Source organism: Brachypodium distachyon, chromosome 2, assembly GCF_000005505.3.
Source record: "Brachypodium distachyon strain Bd21 chromosome 2, Brachypodium_distachyon_v3.0, whole genome shotgun sequence".
Taxonomy (NCBI): Eukaryota; Viridiplantae; Streptophyta; class Magnoliopsida; order Poales; family Poaceae; genus Brachypodium; species Brachypodium distachyon.
The window spans coordinates 40,946,578-40,961,722 of record NC_016132.3 but is presented as its reverse complement, the minus strand read 5'-3'; the positions used below and the strand labels follow the sequence as shown (position 1 = coordinate 40,961,722).

At 48.9% G+C, this 15,145-nt stretch overlaps 2 protein-coding genes across 2 annotated transcripts; one reads left to right on the top strand and one right to left on the bottom strand.

Moving 5' to 3' along the window:
- The first annotated feature begins 932 nt into the window (after positions 1-932).
- LOC100829903 (V-type proton ATPase subunit F) lies at positions 933-3,518 on the top strand. Its single transcript, XM_003569151.4, has 5 exons — positions 933-1,137; positions 1,260-1,331; positions 1,751-1,832; positions 2,429-2,511; positions 3,191-3,518. Exons 2-5 carry the CDS (start codon positions 1,269-1,271, stop codon positions 3,353-3,355), a joined length of 393 nt encoding a protein of 130 aa, XP_003569199.1. The 5' UTR covers positions 933-1,137; positions 1,260-1,268; the 3' UTR covers positions 3,356-3,518.
- A 105-nt stretch (positions 3,519-3,623) lies between these two features.
- On the bottom strand, positions 3,624-7,176 carry LOC100823869. The gene is made up of 3 exons (XM_003566722.4): positions 5,601-7,176; positions 4,346-5,379; positions 3,624-4,203 (listed from the first exon to the last, which is right to left on the bottom strand). The coding sequence occupies exons 1-3, from the start codon at positions 6,676-6,678 to the stop codon at positions 3,868-3,870; spliced, it is 2,448 nt and encodes an 815-aa protein (XP_003566770.2). The 5' UTR covers positions 6,679-7,176; the 3' UTR covers positions 3,624-3,867.
- Positions 7,177-15,145: the final 7,969 nt, after the last annotated feature.

Sequence of the window (15,145 nt, the reverse complement as noted above, 5' to 3'; positions counted from 1 at the left end):
ACGTCTGATGTCCTAACATTGTGTTTGGATATAGATATTCGAACATGGAATTCGGAATTGGCAGTGCCTGCCTTGAATTCTGCTGTTTGGGTGGCTACGGAATTCGTGTTTGTAACTCCTGATGAATACCAAACTGTATTGAAGAGAACCGCTTCCTTCTTCGGCCAATTCAAAGCCCATAGCCTCCGTATTCGACGGAATTCAGCCCGTGTTCCATTTCCCCAAGTCACGTACCGCTTTGGCATCACTAAAAAAACGTATTGCTTTGGCAAAATCAAAGGAGCGAACCGGGACTCCAGGAGGAGGTGCGGCATAGGTCGAAGCCGTCGTCATCCTTGTCTCCTTCGTCTCCGGCCGGTGTGCCTCGACCCTTCCCACCTCGTGGCCGCACTAGCTCCTCCCCTCATCCCATCCCCACGACGTCGTCCCTCCTCCCACCCCGCCCTGGGAGTGGCGCTTTAGTACTATATCTTATTCCAAAGGTCACACATGTACTATTATATTTTTGGTGAGGTGGCAAGCTTTTTTATAGAAAAAATGTAAGGAAAACCACTATAATATAATTGTGACAATCAGGATTTAAATCCTGCTGGGTGTAGTCATATACGCACCACTCCACCGCCACACCAAGAGATGTTTCACGAGGTGGCAAAGCTTGATGAGCAGAATGGCTTACATGTGAAAAAAATTGGTTATTGACATGCAAATATGGTGGGCCTACTGTGGTTGAGAGAAATCGAACATAATGGGCCTGCTGATTAGTTATGTTCTCCTGCTTGGATATAAAGAGAAGATTCTGAGAATCCACAGCCTTTCAAAAAAAATCCTGAATTTTTTTAAGAGGGCCTAAAACCTTTCAAAGAAAAGAGGGTGCGTGGCTGCGTGCCTTGATCCAATAACCAAACAAAATCGCTCAAAAAAAAAACCAAACAAATCCAGCCCGTTTGGGCCTTTTACCCGAGTCGTGTGGGTGCTGCTGAGTTGCTGACTCCTGCCACGATCCTTTGTAGTCGAGCAATCCACGTTAAACTTTGCCTCCCCTGCGCGGATCCCCTCCCAAATCATAGCCATCGTTTTCTCTTGTAGCACCAGATCCCAACGCCGCATCCTCTTCCGCCTTGATCTCTACCTCTGAAGGTTCGATCCGATCGAAATTCCTATGAATCCGCCCCCTCCTATTCTCGATCTATTTGTGCATCAAGTTCGTCCCCTTTTGTTTTATTTCATCGATTCGTTGCATCTGGTTGCTTTGTTGACAGGGAGCGGTAATGGCGGGGAGGGCCAATATCCCGGCGAACAGCTCCGCACTCATCGCCATCATCGCTGACGAGGTGATCTTATCCTCCTTTCTAACCCCCACGTTGGTCGAGCTTTGCTAATAATTTAGCATATGCTGAAATTTCTGGCAGTAACTAGGTTGCTGGACTGGTATGTAGCCAATCGAGGGGGTTGAGTTTGGTTTATGTATGCCTTTTCCCACTCCGGCAGTCGCCCTAGAGTTGGGCAATAATCTTCAATGGCCTTAGTAGGTGATGATTGACGGTGATATAAGCTTATAGAGAGCGTGGTGATCTATATTCACAAGCAATGATCGATGATACTTGGTAATTAAGGACTGATCTAGAATGGCTTGCAGATATCAAATAAATCACCTCTTGGAATCACTCAGAAGTTGACTTCTTACTGTAAATGCCAATGTGCTGTGCTGGATTTGCCAACCTATTGACATTAAGCTTTCTTATTCTTGCAGGACACTGTCACTGGGTTTCTGATGGCTGGAGTTGGCAATGTTGATCTGCGCAAGAAAACAAATTACCTTCTTGTGGATAACAGTACTGTCCTCAACCTGCTACCATAACAAATTTTTGGTTGGCAGTGGATATAAGATATAGTACTCCCTCCGTCCCATATCAAGTGACTCAAATTTGCCCAAATATGAATGTATCTATACCCAAAAAGTGTCTAGATACATGTAATATTGCGTCATTTAATATGGGACGGAGGGACTATATAAGAACATATATGTTGTCTACAAAATCATTTAGGATGGTTGCCAACAGAATTTTTGTAGTATTGCCTCATAAAAATCCTTCTTATCTGTTATCTTATGCATTTCTTAGTAGGATGTTGCTACCATGTCATCTTTACCACTTTTCTATTAAATCTGTTAGACAAAGGCAAAGCTTTATTCATAATTGTGTTAGGAGATATGTAAGCTTCTTTTCTACTGGTTTCAACTTTCACCAGTCCTTAGCTTCCATATATTTCAACCAACCTTAAATGTCACTCTAACTCATGGCACATTGCTGCAGTTATCATTTCTATCTGTGATACTTGTTCACTGTTTTGCATATTATTTCATACTTTTGATACATGCCTTAATCCATAGGACTTGAAAAAATATATTTTTTGTTGCGTCATGTTACAGAAACGACAGTAAAACAGATTGAAGATGCATTTAAAGAGTTCACTGCAAGGGAGGATATTGCTATTGTGCTCATCAGCCAATATGTAAGTGAACCATTGTTGTAGATGAACACCCTTTTTTTCCTCTGAAAAATCAACGAACTGATTAGTCTGAATCCTGTAAATGTCACCTAAACAAGAAAAGGGGAGTGGGATGGTAATTATGAGTTTTTGGGATTGAATGGTCCAGTTGTCCTGATTAATTTCTTTAGAGTCAGCTCTTTCTGCTGTAAACAAAATGGGAGAGGCTATTAAAAATCAAAAGGTCCTCGTGCAGTAGATTTCACTTGCAGATTAAGAGAATATCTAAAGAGGGCTTTTAAAACTCCTGCTAGTTTCTTGTGCCATCAATAACTTTGCCAGCTCAGTTAAAAAATACGCTTGTAGACTTGATATAGATACTTGATTTTTCCAACAACAAAAAATTAGTCTGATCACACGTCACTTGCTCCTTATCAGAAACCTCTCTTGCAACCCTTGGATGAACCTATAATTATATTTCATGTCAGCAGGGCCAACTGCCAGACAAATGACTGTCCCTAGCATGCGTATATCCTACTATGCATAACTCTAGAAAACAGTCTTAAGGGAATCATCTATCACATTATCAGAACCAGATAGCAAATACAAACACTGTACGCCTGCAGTGTGTCTTGTACATTTATATCTTACTGATGCTATTTGAAAATAGAGTAGCTTCTTACTCCTTTCTTGTATGTCTCAGATTGCAAACATGATAAGGTTTCTGGTCGATAGCTACAACAAGCCAATTCCTGCTATATTGGAAATCCCTTCCAAGGACCATCCGTATGATCCAGCGAATGATTCGGTCCTTTCTCGCGTGAAGTATCTGTTTTCTGCTGACTCAGTTGCTTCTGATAGGCGATGAATAGCAGTTGTGATTTAAAAAGCAGGGTCATCCACTTATTCCATGTATCTGTATTAAATTATTCGTACAATTCTGCTGCGGGCCGGAAAAACAAGAACGAATAAGGAGTTAACAATTTGGATTGGACCAATTGGTGAATATAATAAATTGTTTATTTACGGAAGGGTTTTGTTTGTATTCATTATCAACTTTGTAGAGGTGCAAGTAATTATCATTGGAGAAAAAGGAAAGGGAACCAGGAAAACAATTTGTTTGAGGTGTTCTGCGGTGTTCCCATAGACCTTGAGATGGCTCATCTTCAAACATGAACAACATAAAGCTCGGTGAACAATAACTGTTACGCCTCTAAAAAAACAATACTCCGACTGCAAAGCACCATCGCACAGTTTCATCGACCATCAGCATAATGTTTTCTGTACACAACTCTACGCTAGCTCCAACAAGAACATGCTACGGAGTACCATATTTGCCGCATCCGATTTCGTTTATATGTTGCCAGTGCATTAGAATTTTCAGGTGGCTTGCAGGATGCCATGGAAGGTGAGCGTGCCCTCAAGGTCCCCGATGATTCGCGCGATCCGCACCTCGAGCCCCCTCTGCACGTCTCTCAGCAGTGCCCCAACGACGTCCATGAACCTTGCCGTGTCCACGCCGTCGCCATTGTTGCCTCCACCTTCACAGGAGCGCGCGAGGTTCGTGGCGACCCTGGACTGCATCTCCAGCAGCTTCTGCCCCGTGGCCACCATGTAGCGCTGCAGCTGGAACGTTTCCTCCAGGAACCGCCCTAGCGCGGCACTCTGCTCCCTGTCGCCCTCCCTCCCCCGCCCCTCGTTCCTTTTGCTCTCCTCCTGTGCCCATCAAAACATTTTGCTTGTTATGCTTAAGTAGTACAAAGATATTTTTACTGTCAGAAAAGAATTTAGTAGTACAAACATATGATCCAGGAAAGCAGAAACACACGGATTGCATTATATGTGCACTGATCATTACCATTCTCTTGCAGAGGTCGTCGATCTTGTCCTCGAGTGACTGGTATCGCTTGACGTGCTTGCTCACGAAGGAGATCATCAGCTGGTAGCTCCTGGGCTGCTGCCTGCTGCTGCTACCACTGGCCTCGTTGCTCATTGTTGCTTCCTTGCCTCCTTCAGCAGCAGCAGCCAGCTTCTCCAGCACGATCTGCTGCTGCTTCAGCCTCTTGATTTTGTAGGACACGGCGAGAGCGTGGATGTCCACCCTCCAAGCAGAGGGCTTCTGGTCAGCAACGTCAGAGGTCGTTTCCGAGTAGCCACTGGTGCTGGTTCTAACGCGCACGTTGCCGGGCTCGGTGTAGGCTTCCTCGATTTCAGACGTGTGTGGCTGATCCGTCGGGATGACAGGACGGTCTTCATCGATCGACCCCCTCGCCGAGGCGGGCATGTCATTGCTCCCAACTGAGATATGGTAAACCTCCATTGCCTCCATGTCAAATGCCTTGTGATCATCCGGTAGAACTGACTCATTCAGCTCCACGATCTCTGCATGATCATGACGAGCATAGGTACTCCTGATCTCAGTGTCCTCAAAATTCTGTGCCGGGAATGACAATCCGGTGGATTCTCTTGATGGATCCCTTCTCTGGATCTTCACCGGTGAACACGGGATGCAATGCTCGCTAGCGTCATCGCCGTCTTCAGCAGGAGGAGAGGTCTCCGAGTCGAGAGCCCGCGGAAACTGGAACGCCACGAGCTTCTCCTTGAGTGACGTGTTCTCGCTCTCCCTGTCCAGAAGCAGGGCTTCTATCCCGGCGCCGTGCTGCTCGTGCTTCGACAGCCTCCCTTCAAGCTCCTGGATCCGGCACCGGAGCCGTGCCACCTCGACGTCCTTGCTCGCGGCCCGCCACCGGAACGCCTCCAGCTTCTCGTCCTTGAGCCTGAGCTGCTCCGTGAAGGCCTCCAGCTCGGAGCTGTGCCGGTGCCTGATCATGGTCGTGTACCTCTCGGTCTCCATGTGGAACCACTCCTGCAGGTCCTGGTACTCCTCCACAACTGCGTCCCGTCCGAATCAAGGATCAGAAATCAAATGTGCATGATGCATGTGGATGTGGTCTTATTTATTTACTCATTTTGTTTCTTAAGAAATACCTGCACTAGTACTGAATTTGTATTTGAGTTTCTGGCTGCTCAAAAGATCTTTGGTAAATTTCTCTGAACAAGTGCAGAACAGAGAAGGTAGAGACAGAGTGGCTAAGATCGAGTTGGGGACATACCGGGCTTGTCGTCAACATGGCTGGGATAGCGATCGACGCACTCGACGGTGGCCAGCAGCTCTTTGGCCTGCCGGTCTTTCTTGCCATCCGTCCCCACATGGTCCACGAACAGTATCTTGGTGTCGTGCGCAGCAATGGCGTCGGGGGCGGCAACAAGCCTGTCGGAGCACCCCGGCCTGGCCGATCCCCTCCGGTGGCGGGAGGAGGAGGAGGACTCCGCAATCTTGCGCCAGCGCTCCGCCTCCATCTCCGCCTGCTTCCGCCTGACCTTGCCGGCCTTCACCTCCCGCACCAGCATCTCCCTGTCCTCCATGTCCATCCTGGACTTGCGCAGCACCGCCGACAGGATCTTGTCCTTGTGCTCCGCCTCCCGCCGCACCCGCGCCGCCTCCATGGAGACCTCCGCCGCCGTCGCCACGGCCTCGTCACGGCGCGACATCGCCTCCTTAAGCTCAGCCTCGAGCTCCGCCTGGTGATTCCGCAGATCGGCGGCGTCCTTGGTGGCGCGCTCCCGCAGCTCCTCCCCTGCCTGCTCCGCCGCCCTCAGCTTCTCCTGGGCCTCCTCCTCGCGCCTCTTAGCCTCCTCGTCCCTGAGCACCGCGGCGCGCTGCTGGTCCTCCAGCTGCCGCCTTAGCGCCGCAGCGGCCTCCTCGTGCCTGGCCTCGCGGGCGCGGGCCGCGGCGGCGACGGCGTGGGCCTGCCGCCGCAGCGACTTGCGCTCGGCGAACCACCGCTGCTCGTGCGCCGCGAAGATGCCCGCCACCTTCTCGTTCGCCCTGGCGTCCTCCGCCCTCCTCCGCCGGAGCTCGTCGGCCTGGGCCTCCAGCTCGCGAACCTTCCCCTGCAGCGCCAGCTCCCGCGCGCGCGACCAGCGGCATTGCCGGCTTGCCACCCCAAGATCACAGCCGGTGGACCGGGTAGCCGCGTGGCCGTGACGCAGCGCGGCGAGCGCGCAGGAAAGGCCGAAGTAGACGGCGGCGTGGTGTCGCTGCTGCGGCGGCGGCGCATTCCCGGAGGCCGAGGGCGACGCGCCAGCAACCATGGCTGTACGCTGCTTCTCCTGCCGTTCTTGCCTCATAGTAGCAGTGTCACTAAGCTAGTGAGTATATAGCGATCGATCGAGCCCTGTCGCATCTATGTATGATCGACGATTTGACTGGTTGCCCAGTGTAACGGCGTATGTAACGGCGGCCGAACTGCCGATGGCATCACCGGGCGGCATACATGATTGGCGAACGGGAAGGAAGGAGGAGGGGATGGGGCCTGGCACAAAAGAAAGCGTTGGGTGCTTACATGAGTTGGAAGGAAAAGGATGGCATGGGAAGGCTGTCGCCGGTACGGGCAGCCAGTCAATGAGTGCAGAGCAGAGCAGAGGGGGATTCCAAATGGAGGCAGATGGAATGTGTGAGCCTCTTGCTTGTCTCTGTCGACTCCAGTCCATAACAGCAGTCGGGAGGAGTACTTACTTGCACCTTTAGGCATTTATTTATTTTGCTCTCAGGAGTGCATCCTGTTTGTCAATGAAGTTAGGCATTTGCATCCACATTTGTTTTCTCTGCCACTGCCAAATCAAACAAGCATTTGCTAATGTGCCAACCTGGGCACAACAAATAATATAGGTATATGTGCATCGACGCATACCAACAAAGTATAAAATCTTCTTTTTTAGAGGCAAAGTATGAAATCCTAGTTGAGTTGATGGGACCATGAACTCCAAACCAAGGGGCCGGGAAGCAATTAGACGAGGCAATGAAGCCAGAACTTAATTAGAATCAGTCTCCATTGATTTCAGCCACCTGCCCTGCCAACCATTCATACATCCGGATAATTTCTTTCTTTAAACTTTCTATCAATGCTTCTGCCTCCTGGCCTATGGTTAGGTTCTTTTGAGGGAACATCTCTGTTGTGCAATGTCAATGGTCAAGACGAACTCTACCGGTCCAGGGAAAGGGCAGGCCTTTCTGCCTCCTGCCAACCTTTCTTTTTGGACTGTCAGAGACCTTTTCGGTAACAGCCAGTACCCATCTGCATAGCTGCATGTGGCTCAAAGCGGCCTTTACCGTTCTTGTCCCCGGTAAAAGGTGCAGTCTCATCACAAATCCATCCACAGAGATACTGGCCGGTACACTCCTCATTGGCTGCAGGTGGGAGCAAAGAATGTACCTCCCTCGTTCAACAATTAGGGACATACTAGGGTTCGGTTGACCAAACGTTTGACCACAAATTATTTCATGATTACGTGACTAATGTGATCAAAATCATAACCATAAGCAAATATCCTCGAGTAGGAATATAATGGATATTAATTTATGTCATATAATTATATATTAATAGAGTAATTTGTGGTCAAATCATTGGTCAAAGGAAAACTAATAGGCCGTACTAATAGTACATATGTTTGAACACAGAGGAAATTGCAGAAACCACTCATTATTGTGAGGCTTATTGCGCAAAACACCTATTATTCATACTTTTTGCACAAAACACCTACTATTCGCCTAATCCGTTGCACATAAGTCATAATCCCAATTTCAGTGCGATAAACACGTTTCTGACCGATGGGCCCACCCGTCAGTGCCAACGTGGCGTCTCGGCCTTGCCAGCGAGGATTGGGTTGGGCCGAAGAGGACTACGGGGCGGCGCGGCACGGCACGGGCGTGTAGGCGCGGCGTTGTGGTGCAATCCGACGTGGGCGGACGGGCAGCGCAGTCACACTGGACGCTCCCGTGATGCGGACGGACGAGGTGCGCGCCTCCGACGCCGGCTCCTCTTGACAGACATGGCCAGACGCCGAAAGAGCTGGAGCTCGTTTCACCTCGCCGAGTACAGGATGTCTGCCGGCACTGATGCTGGCATGCAGACAAAGGACCGCCGTCGCCGGATTGCTAAAGAGCCGCAGACGGCGATGACGGAGCTGGGCGCGGACGACGTAATCAATGACGCTGCCCATTCGCCCGCGTGTGAGCCGCACCTTGCCGCCCTGCCACGCCGCCCGCACCTGAGCCGCGCCGTGCCGCCCGTCTGCCCGTGTGTCTGAGCCGCGCCCCTGAGGTGCGCCATGCGGTGCCGCCTGCGGGGCTGAGTCGCGCCATGCTGCCGCGCCGCGCCGCCCGTGCGCCTGCTTCGAAGCATGCCCGCCCGCGTCGTGCCGTGCCCGCACCGTGCCTCGCTGCCCCGAGGTCCTCTTCGGCCCGACCCAATCCACGCCGGCAAGGCCGAGACGCCACGTTGGCACTGACGGGTGGGCCCCACCTGTCAGAAACGTGTTTATCGCGCTGAAACTGGAATTAGGACTTATGTGCAACGGATTAGACGAACGGTAGGTGTTTTGCGCAAAAAATATGAATAGTGGGTGTTTTGCGCAACAAGCTTCACAATAATGAGTGGTTTGTGCAATTTCCTCTTGAACACAAGATATCAGTACTTGTATCACAAATCTGCCATTGCTCGACAATGGTACTCCCTTCGTCGTCCACCAAAAGATGTCTTAAATTTATTAAAATTTGAATGTATCTAGATTTGACTTAGTGTATAGATGCATTCAAATTTAGTCAAAGTTGAGACATTCTTTGTTCGACGGAGAGAGTATTAGATTGGTCTTTCTAGTCGTCATTCACGTAGGTGTGGCCATATCCTGCTTAAATGTCCGATATCCACGTACGGCCGATAATATTCCGTCCCGGCGTACACGACAACGATCGATCTCGCCGTCCACTTGCTATATATGTTCAAATCATTTGCGTAGAGGAACAGACGATCGAGCCGAAATGATTTGTTCCATTGATGCGCATGTCGGTCGGTTGTCCCAGCGAGCTCAACTTGCAGGAGAGATCGTCGATCGATCGATCTTAGCTTTTGTTCCAATTAATGATTGCAACGTGGAGTACGTAGAAGATCTTGGATTGGATAGGCAGTGCATGTTCTCGGCATGATCTTTGGCAGATTGATCATCGATACCATGGACCATTCCTAGCTACGATCATCCATCAACTGTAGCTACCTTAGATACTAGTGTCAGTTTTGTCAGGGACACAAAAGATTAATTATTGCAGTTAACTCTGTCTCTTGAACTACTATTTTATACTCCCTCGGTCCCATATCAAGTGACTTTCTGCTACATGTATTTAGACGATTTTTAGGCCTAAATACATTCGTATTTGACAATTTTGAGTCACTAAATATGAGATGGAGAGAGTATACGAGTAATACTCCATTCGTTCCTTAAAGAATAGCATATCAGTTTTAACTAAGACAAGACTTTGACCAGAAATTACTATATTAAAGTGTGGTTTATATGTCCTGAAACCACAAGTATTATGAAATATTTTTGATAACGAATTTAACGATACTAATTTTATGTCATATAAAACACATCTTGATATAGTAATTTCTGATCAAAAATTTGTCTTAATGAAAACTAATATGTCATTTTTTAAGAAGCGGAGGAGTAGCGCTTGCACCAAATTAATATGTCAAAAAAAAATTCTGTCAAAAAAAAAAGCTATCTCGAAGAGTGTTGCCTAAGCAACATTAATTAGAGCAAACGCGCGCATCACTTGTTTTTTATACGTACCATCCTCATCACGTACACAGACCCAGCCCTGCTTGAAACTAGGTTTTCCATGCATATTTAACTACGGAGTAGTTAATGAACTGATTCGACATGCATATCCTGTAAAGTTGCCACTTGCTCAAGTAAGAAAGACGCAACCGATCCCCAACGCATCATTGGTCGTATCGCATGGGTCTCTAGAATAATCGCTACGTGGCCGTGCATGCATGCGATGGCAAGCAAGATCAAGGATCAGTATGTAGTGCATGCCACCCATCGATACGGGCGCGCGGCCATCTTCTTTTTTGTTTACAGCTCTCGAGTCCTTCTTGGAGAATTAAGCTGCGCGATTCGTTGGAAAAGGCGAGTGGCACTCGATCTGGCACATGCATGCATATAATCGCAACACTAGCTTTACAGAATGGCCCGGCTGGCCTTTTCTATCCTGACCGGACGATATCATGGTTCCAGTACCGACCTCTTCTGAGCAACGCCTTTCCATATCTTAATTCTTGTTTGAACGAGTTTCATAGGAATTAAAGTGATATACAGCTCATTTTGCCTCCATCATTTAGGTTTAGAATTCCAAATTTCATTTTGGATTTCATTTAGGTTTTGAACAAGTTTCTTAATTGTCTCTGACTCTACAAATCAATGTGGTAGACAAACATGATTTTTTAACCCGCAATTCAAATTCAACCAAATAAAATATTTTAAAGTTGTACTTCATTCCATTTCTACCAAATGAAATGAAAGAAGGGATACCAAACCAGCTGGAAATTTTTCATACTTTCAATAGCAGGAATGACATGAAAGTTTCAATAGAACTCTATTCTCTCTCTAGTTAATCAAGGGTGAAGCATCGAAACAGCTCGGTTTCTCGATGAGTAAATTCCACTTTTTACCCCCTACTTTGAAGTTTTTGACAATAATTATCACATTTAGTGAGGATTCTTAATTTTATTCATACTTTCAATAGCAGGAATGACATGAAAGTTTCAATAGAACTCTATTCTCTCTCTAGTCAATCAAGGGTGAAGCGTCGAAACAGCTAGGTTTCTCGATGAGTAAATTCCACTTTTTACCCCCTACTTTGAAGTTTTTGACAATAATTATCACATTTAGTGAGGATTCTTAATTTTATCCCATTTAGCAAAACTTGTGCCAGATTTTACCCCATTTAAAATTTTCATGCGATTCCCTTCAGTTCCCCTGCACATCAGCATCTCTCACGTGGAAGCAGCAGCTATAGCAGCGCCATATGGGAGAGATCAAACAGCACTGGACAGGGGAGTCGCAAGTGTCTCACGGCCGCTGGCTGCCCCATGCCCATGTACATGTCGATGGCCTGTACAACGGGAAGCTATGCATCTGCGACACTAACTACTGATGTTGATTCATCCCTCCGTTGCCTAACAGCAGCCTAGCAGCCGGGAAGCTGCTGCTCAGGCCTAGCCGCCTAGGACGAACTCAGCGGCGAGTGCTTTGGTTGCCGAAATGGATTGGAGAGTGGAGACTCTGCGCGGTGGCAATACTGCAAGTAGTTCTGACCGTGCAAGAGCACACCTCCCCCTCCGCGTCTTGCATGGCGCCTGTACCGGCAGACGTCGACAAGGCCGTCATCCGTGCGTTTAAGCCAAACAATAACCATGAGCTGATGAGCCACAGCCTCATCGTTGCAGCATTCACCGACTTGCTTCTCGCTCTCACCTCCTCCCCTGCATCTTCTAGCTATGGTGGCAGGCTACGTCGACCGTCCCACTAGTCAAGAGTTAGGGAGAATTGGGAGAAAACCTTAAATGGGGTAAAATCTTGTTCAATTTTCCTAAAGGAGGTAATTGCTCACTACTCCAGAAAACACTTCCAGTGGCGGTCAAAAAATGAGTTGGTGGCGGAGATCACGCCCGCCACCAACTCTGCGTCACTACCCGCCACTGCTGCACCGAGATCATCAATGGCGAGTAAAATACCCGCCACCGAAGATCTACAAACCGCCACTGTAAATCCCTCCGGCACGCCACCCGAAAAGAGCGTGGAGTACAGCAGTGGTGGGTGAAGTACCCGCCACTGAAAAGGTTCCAGTGGCGGTGGTGTCTATCCGCCACTGCTATATGTTCAGGGACGGTGGTTTATAACCGCCACTGGTACTATTTTTTCCCGAAAATAAATAAATGAATTATTTATAAAAATAAATATTTCTGTAGCACAGAAATAGCAGGAATACAGCACATAGCAGGAATACAGCACAATATACAACACCAAAGAAACAGAATAGCAGCAAATATATTACAAAGTTCCACACGAGTTAAACATTCAAGTCACATGCATGTATACAAAGTGTTTGAAAGCATGAGCCACAAATAGAAGTTTTCCACACAATTTAACCACTTTTGGCGACAATCCCGCCGCTGTAATAATCCCCGCTCGATTTAAAGACCTCCTTGTTGAGGATTTTGCCGATGTCATTCTGGATCTCGTACACGAGAATTTCTGAGTTGTGCCCTAACTCGGCGTTGGCCAGAAACCAATTCCTCACTTTTTCGAAGGTCTTCTTCCCCTTCGGCTGGAAGTCGTTGATGAAATGCTGAATGGTGCGCGCGCAGTAGTAACCACAGTAGACGGATCCTTCAGGCTGTTGCTCATAAGGGAACCTGAAAGTGTGCCTGAGGGGAGCGACATGATTGCGGATGAAGCTAGGCATCGCGTACCATTTCACCGCGTCGCGATAGGCTGCGTCGATGACATTTTTGATCGGCTCAAAGTCGCGTTGTGGTTCATTCTCCTTGCGTCGTAGTGGATCAAAATATGTGACCCCTCCAAGATCGAGGCAGATGGCGATTGTCACTCAATGGCCGCTGTTTCACAAAAGGACGCACATTGTATTAGCTAAATAATATAACAAGCAAGTCTTCCGACGGAAAAAGATGTATGTATTCACGCGAATTGAAAACAACTTACTGTAGATGGTACAATATCAATACAAAACGGCGGTCTTGGTGCTTCAACACGAATTGAGTGAGGTATTCAATCGCCAACCTTCTACTTTCGGCCAACAATGGGTCTGGACCAAGCAAAGTGGCGTTGAAGAGAAGGGGGTCAGCGATGGCCATCCCATATTGCTTCACCCTATAGGCCTCCCTCGTGTAGTGTACACACCACAGTCTTAATATGGCGTTGTCGAGACAATTGTGGTTGAAGAGGTGAAACAAGTCGAGAAAGTCAATGCCGAAGGTAACGTCGTTTCCCTCTGGATTTCCCCCGTATTGGAGTCGAAGAAGTCATAATGCTTTGGCACTTGAACCCTAATTTCCAAATTTGTTAGATCTGCGCCTGATGATGCCACATTCATGTATTTTTCATGGAACTCTTGCATCTCCCGTGGCAGACGATACAGGTCATCCGGGGACACCATCGGTTGTCCGGGGTGGAACAACAAAAAGTGGGAGAATCGCATGTCCACGAAATAAGATCCATCAGGCAATCTATTTCCAACATGGGGGTGGGTGGGCATCTTCAGAATGTCTGGTCGCTCTTCCCAAATCCCTTCTATCTGCGGCGCGGTCTTTGGTTGTCTTCCCGTAGAAGACGACTCTTTCCCCTCCTTGGAGGCGCCCTTACTTGCCTAGCCGCCTGTCCCCCTCTTGTTTTTCCTGCGTCTCAGGAAATCAGAATTGTCCGGTTTATGGGGGACCTGCATCCCAAATGGGGCACTTGGACGGGGCTCCAACGGGGCCGATTGTGCTGCGGCTCTCCGAGGGACGGGTCTTGGTACAAGTGGCTTCGGGGCTTCAAGTTTGGGCAGCGACGGAGGATTTTGGCTTGCATTGTCGTCGCTGCACTCCGCCGCAGGTGAGAAGTCTCGTTCTGCGGGCTCGTAGTCCAAAGGACCGGGTGAGGCGCCAAGCGGCGACGGAGACGTCAGGCGCCGGGCGGGTGGAGACGGACCGAGGCGGGGCGACGGAGATGGAGACGGAGAAGGCTCCGTACCGAGGACCACCAACCTCCTAGGCGAGATGACGTAGGAGTTGACGCAATCCCTTAGGGTCCTCGCCTCTTCGTGCGGAGGATAAGGGACCGGTTCGTCCTCGAAGCCCTTGAGCACGGAGTCCACCTGCACCCTGACCATGTCGTCTCACAGGGTCACATGGTGCACCACGGCCGTACGCGGCATCAGCAACCCGTGCGCGCCCAGAGGATTCCCCACTGTCGGCATGTGTAGCCGGCATTTGACACTCTTCTGCGTATGACAAGCATGGCAACATCATTAATAGGTTGGAGCATGATCGTGGTATTTCACTATTTTTCGTAGGGCGCGAAGACGCTTACCGTGAGGTTCTCGTCGGGTGGCCCAAGCGGGTCAAGCTGGCATTCGGTGCCGGAGCATGAGGTGCTCTTATTCCCCAGCGGGGACGGATCCGGTGTGGGTGGGTTTGGTTGGATGGGCGTCGGCGGGAAAATACCGTGATCAATGAAGTTGTCGACGTCACTCTGGTCCTTTGCATGCCGCATGAGCTTCCTGAGCTCCTCCCTCGCCAACACCTGGATCTTCTCATCTAATTCCTCTAAGCTCTGTTCTTTGCTGGATGCCCTTCTGCGTTTCCAAGAACCTTGCTCTTTCGCCATCTGCCTGCGAAAGGGCCAGAAACCGACACCTCGCATATGGCCCCCGTGCTCATTTCGTTGCAGAGCGTAGCTGATGGCATCATCCCACTGTTGGTTGATAGACGAGTGGGAGCCATCCGACTCCCACTCTGCCATTGCACCATGTATAAAAAAAACAACATTCTCAGTGTTAATCTTATATGTGAGTATAAGAAGCCCAACCGATAAAAGAACATGTCAGAACGAGGCTTTGCGAGTGCAGCCTCTTGCTTATTTGACATAGGCTCCAGGCCCACCCACTGATTTGCGGTCATGGACGACCGCAGCCATTTGCTAGAGCGCTCACCGCGAAGCAAAGTTGGGACCCTCGGTTGTATCCCGGCTTGGTCCA

Bases quoted from the DNA above. Each gene is read 5' to 3' on its own strand.
- LOC100829903 (XM_003569151.4), top strand. From the start codon at position 1,269: ATGGCGGGGAGGGCCAATATCCCGGCGAACAGCTCCGCACTCATCGCC. The intron at 1,332-1,750 runs GTGATCTTATCC...TTATTCTTGCAG, and splicing joins TCGCCATCATCGCTGACGAG to GACACTGTCACTGGGTTTCT. The intron at 1,833-2,428 runs GTACTGTCCTCA...GTCATGTTACAG, and splicing joins TTACCTTCTTGTGGATAACA to AAACGACAGTAAAACAGATT.
- LOC100823869 (XM_003566722.4), bottom strand. From the start codon at position 6,678: ATGAGGCAAGAACGGCAGGAGAAGCAGCGTACAGCCATGGTTGCTGGC. The intron at 5,380-5,600 runs GTATGTCCCCAA...GACGGGACGCAG, and splicing joins CCATGTTGACGACAAGCCCG to TTGTGGAGGAGTACCAGGAC. The intron at 4,204-4,345 runs GTAATGATCAGT...TGATGGGCACAG, and splicing joins ACGACCTCTGCAAGAGAATG to GAGGAGAGCAAAAGGAACGA.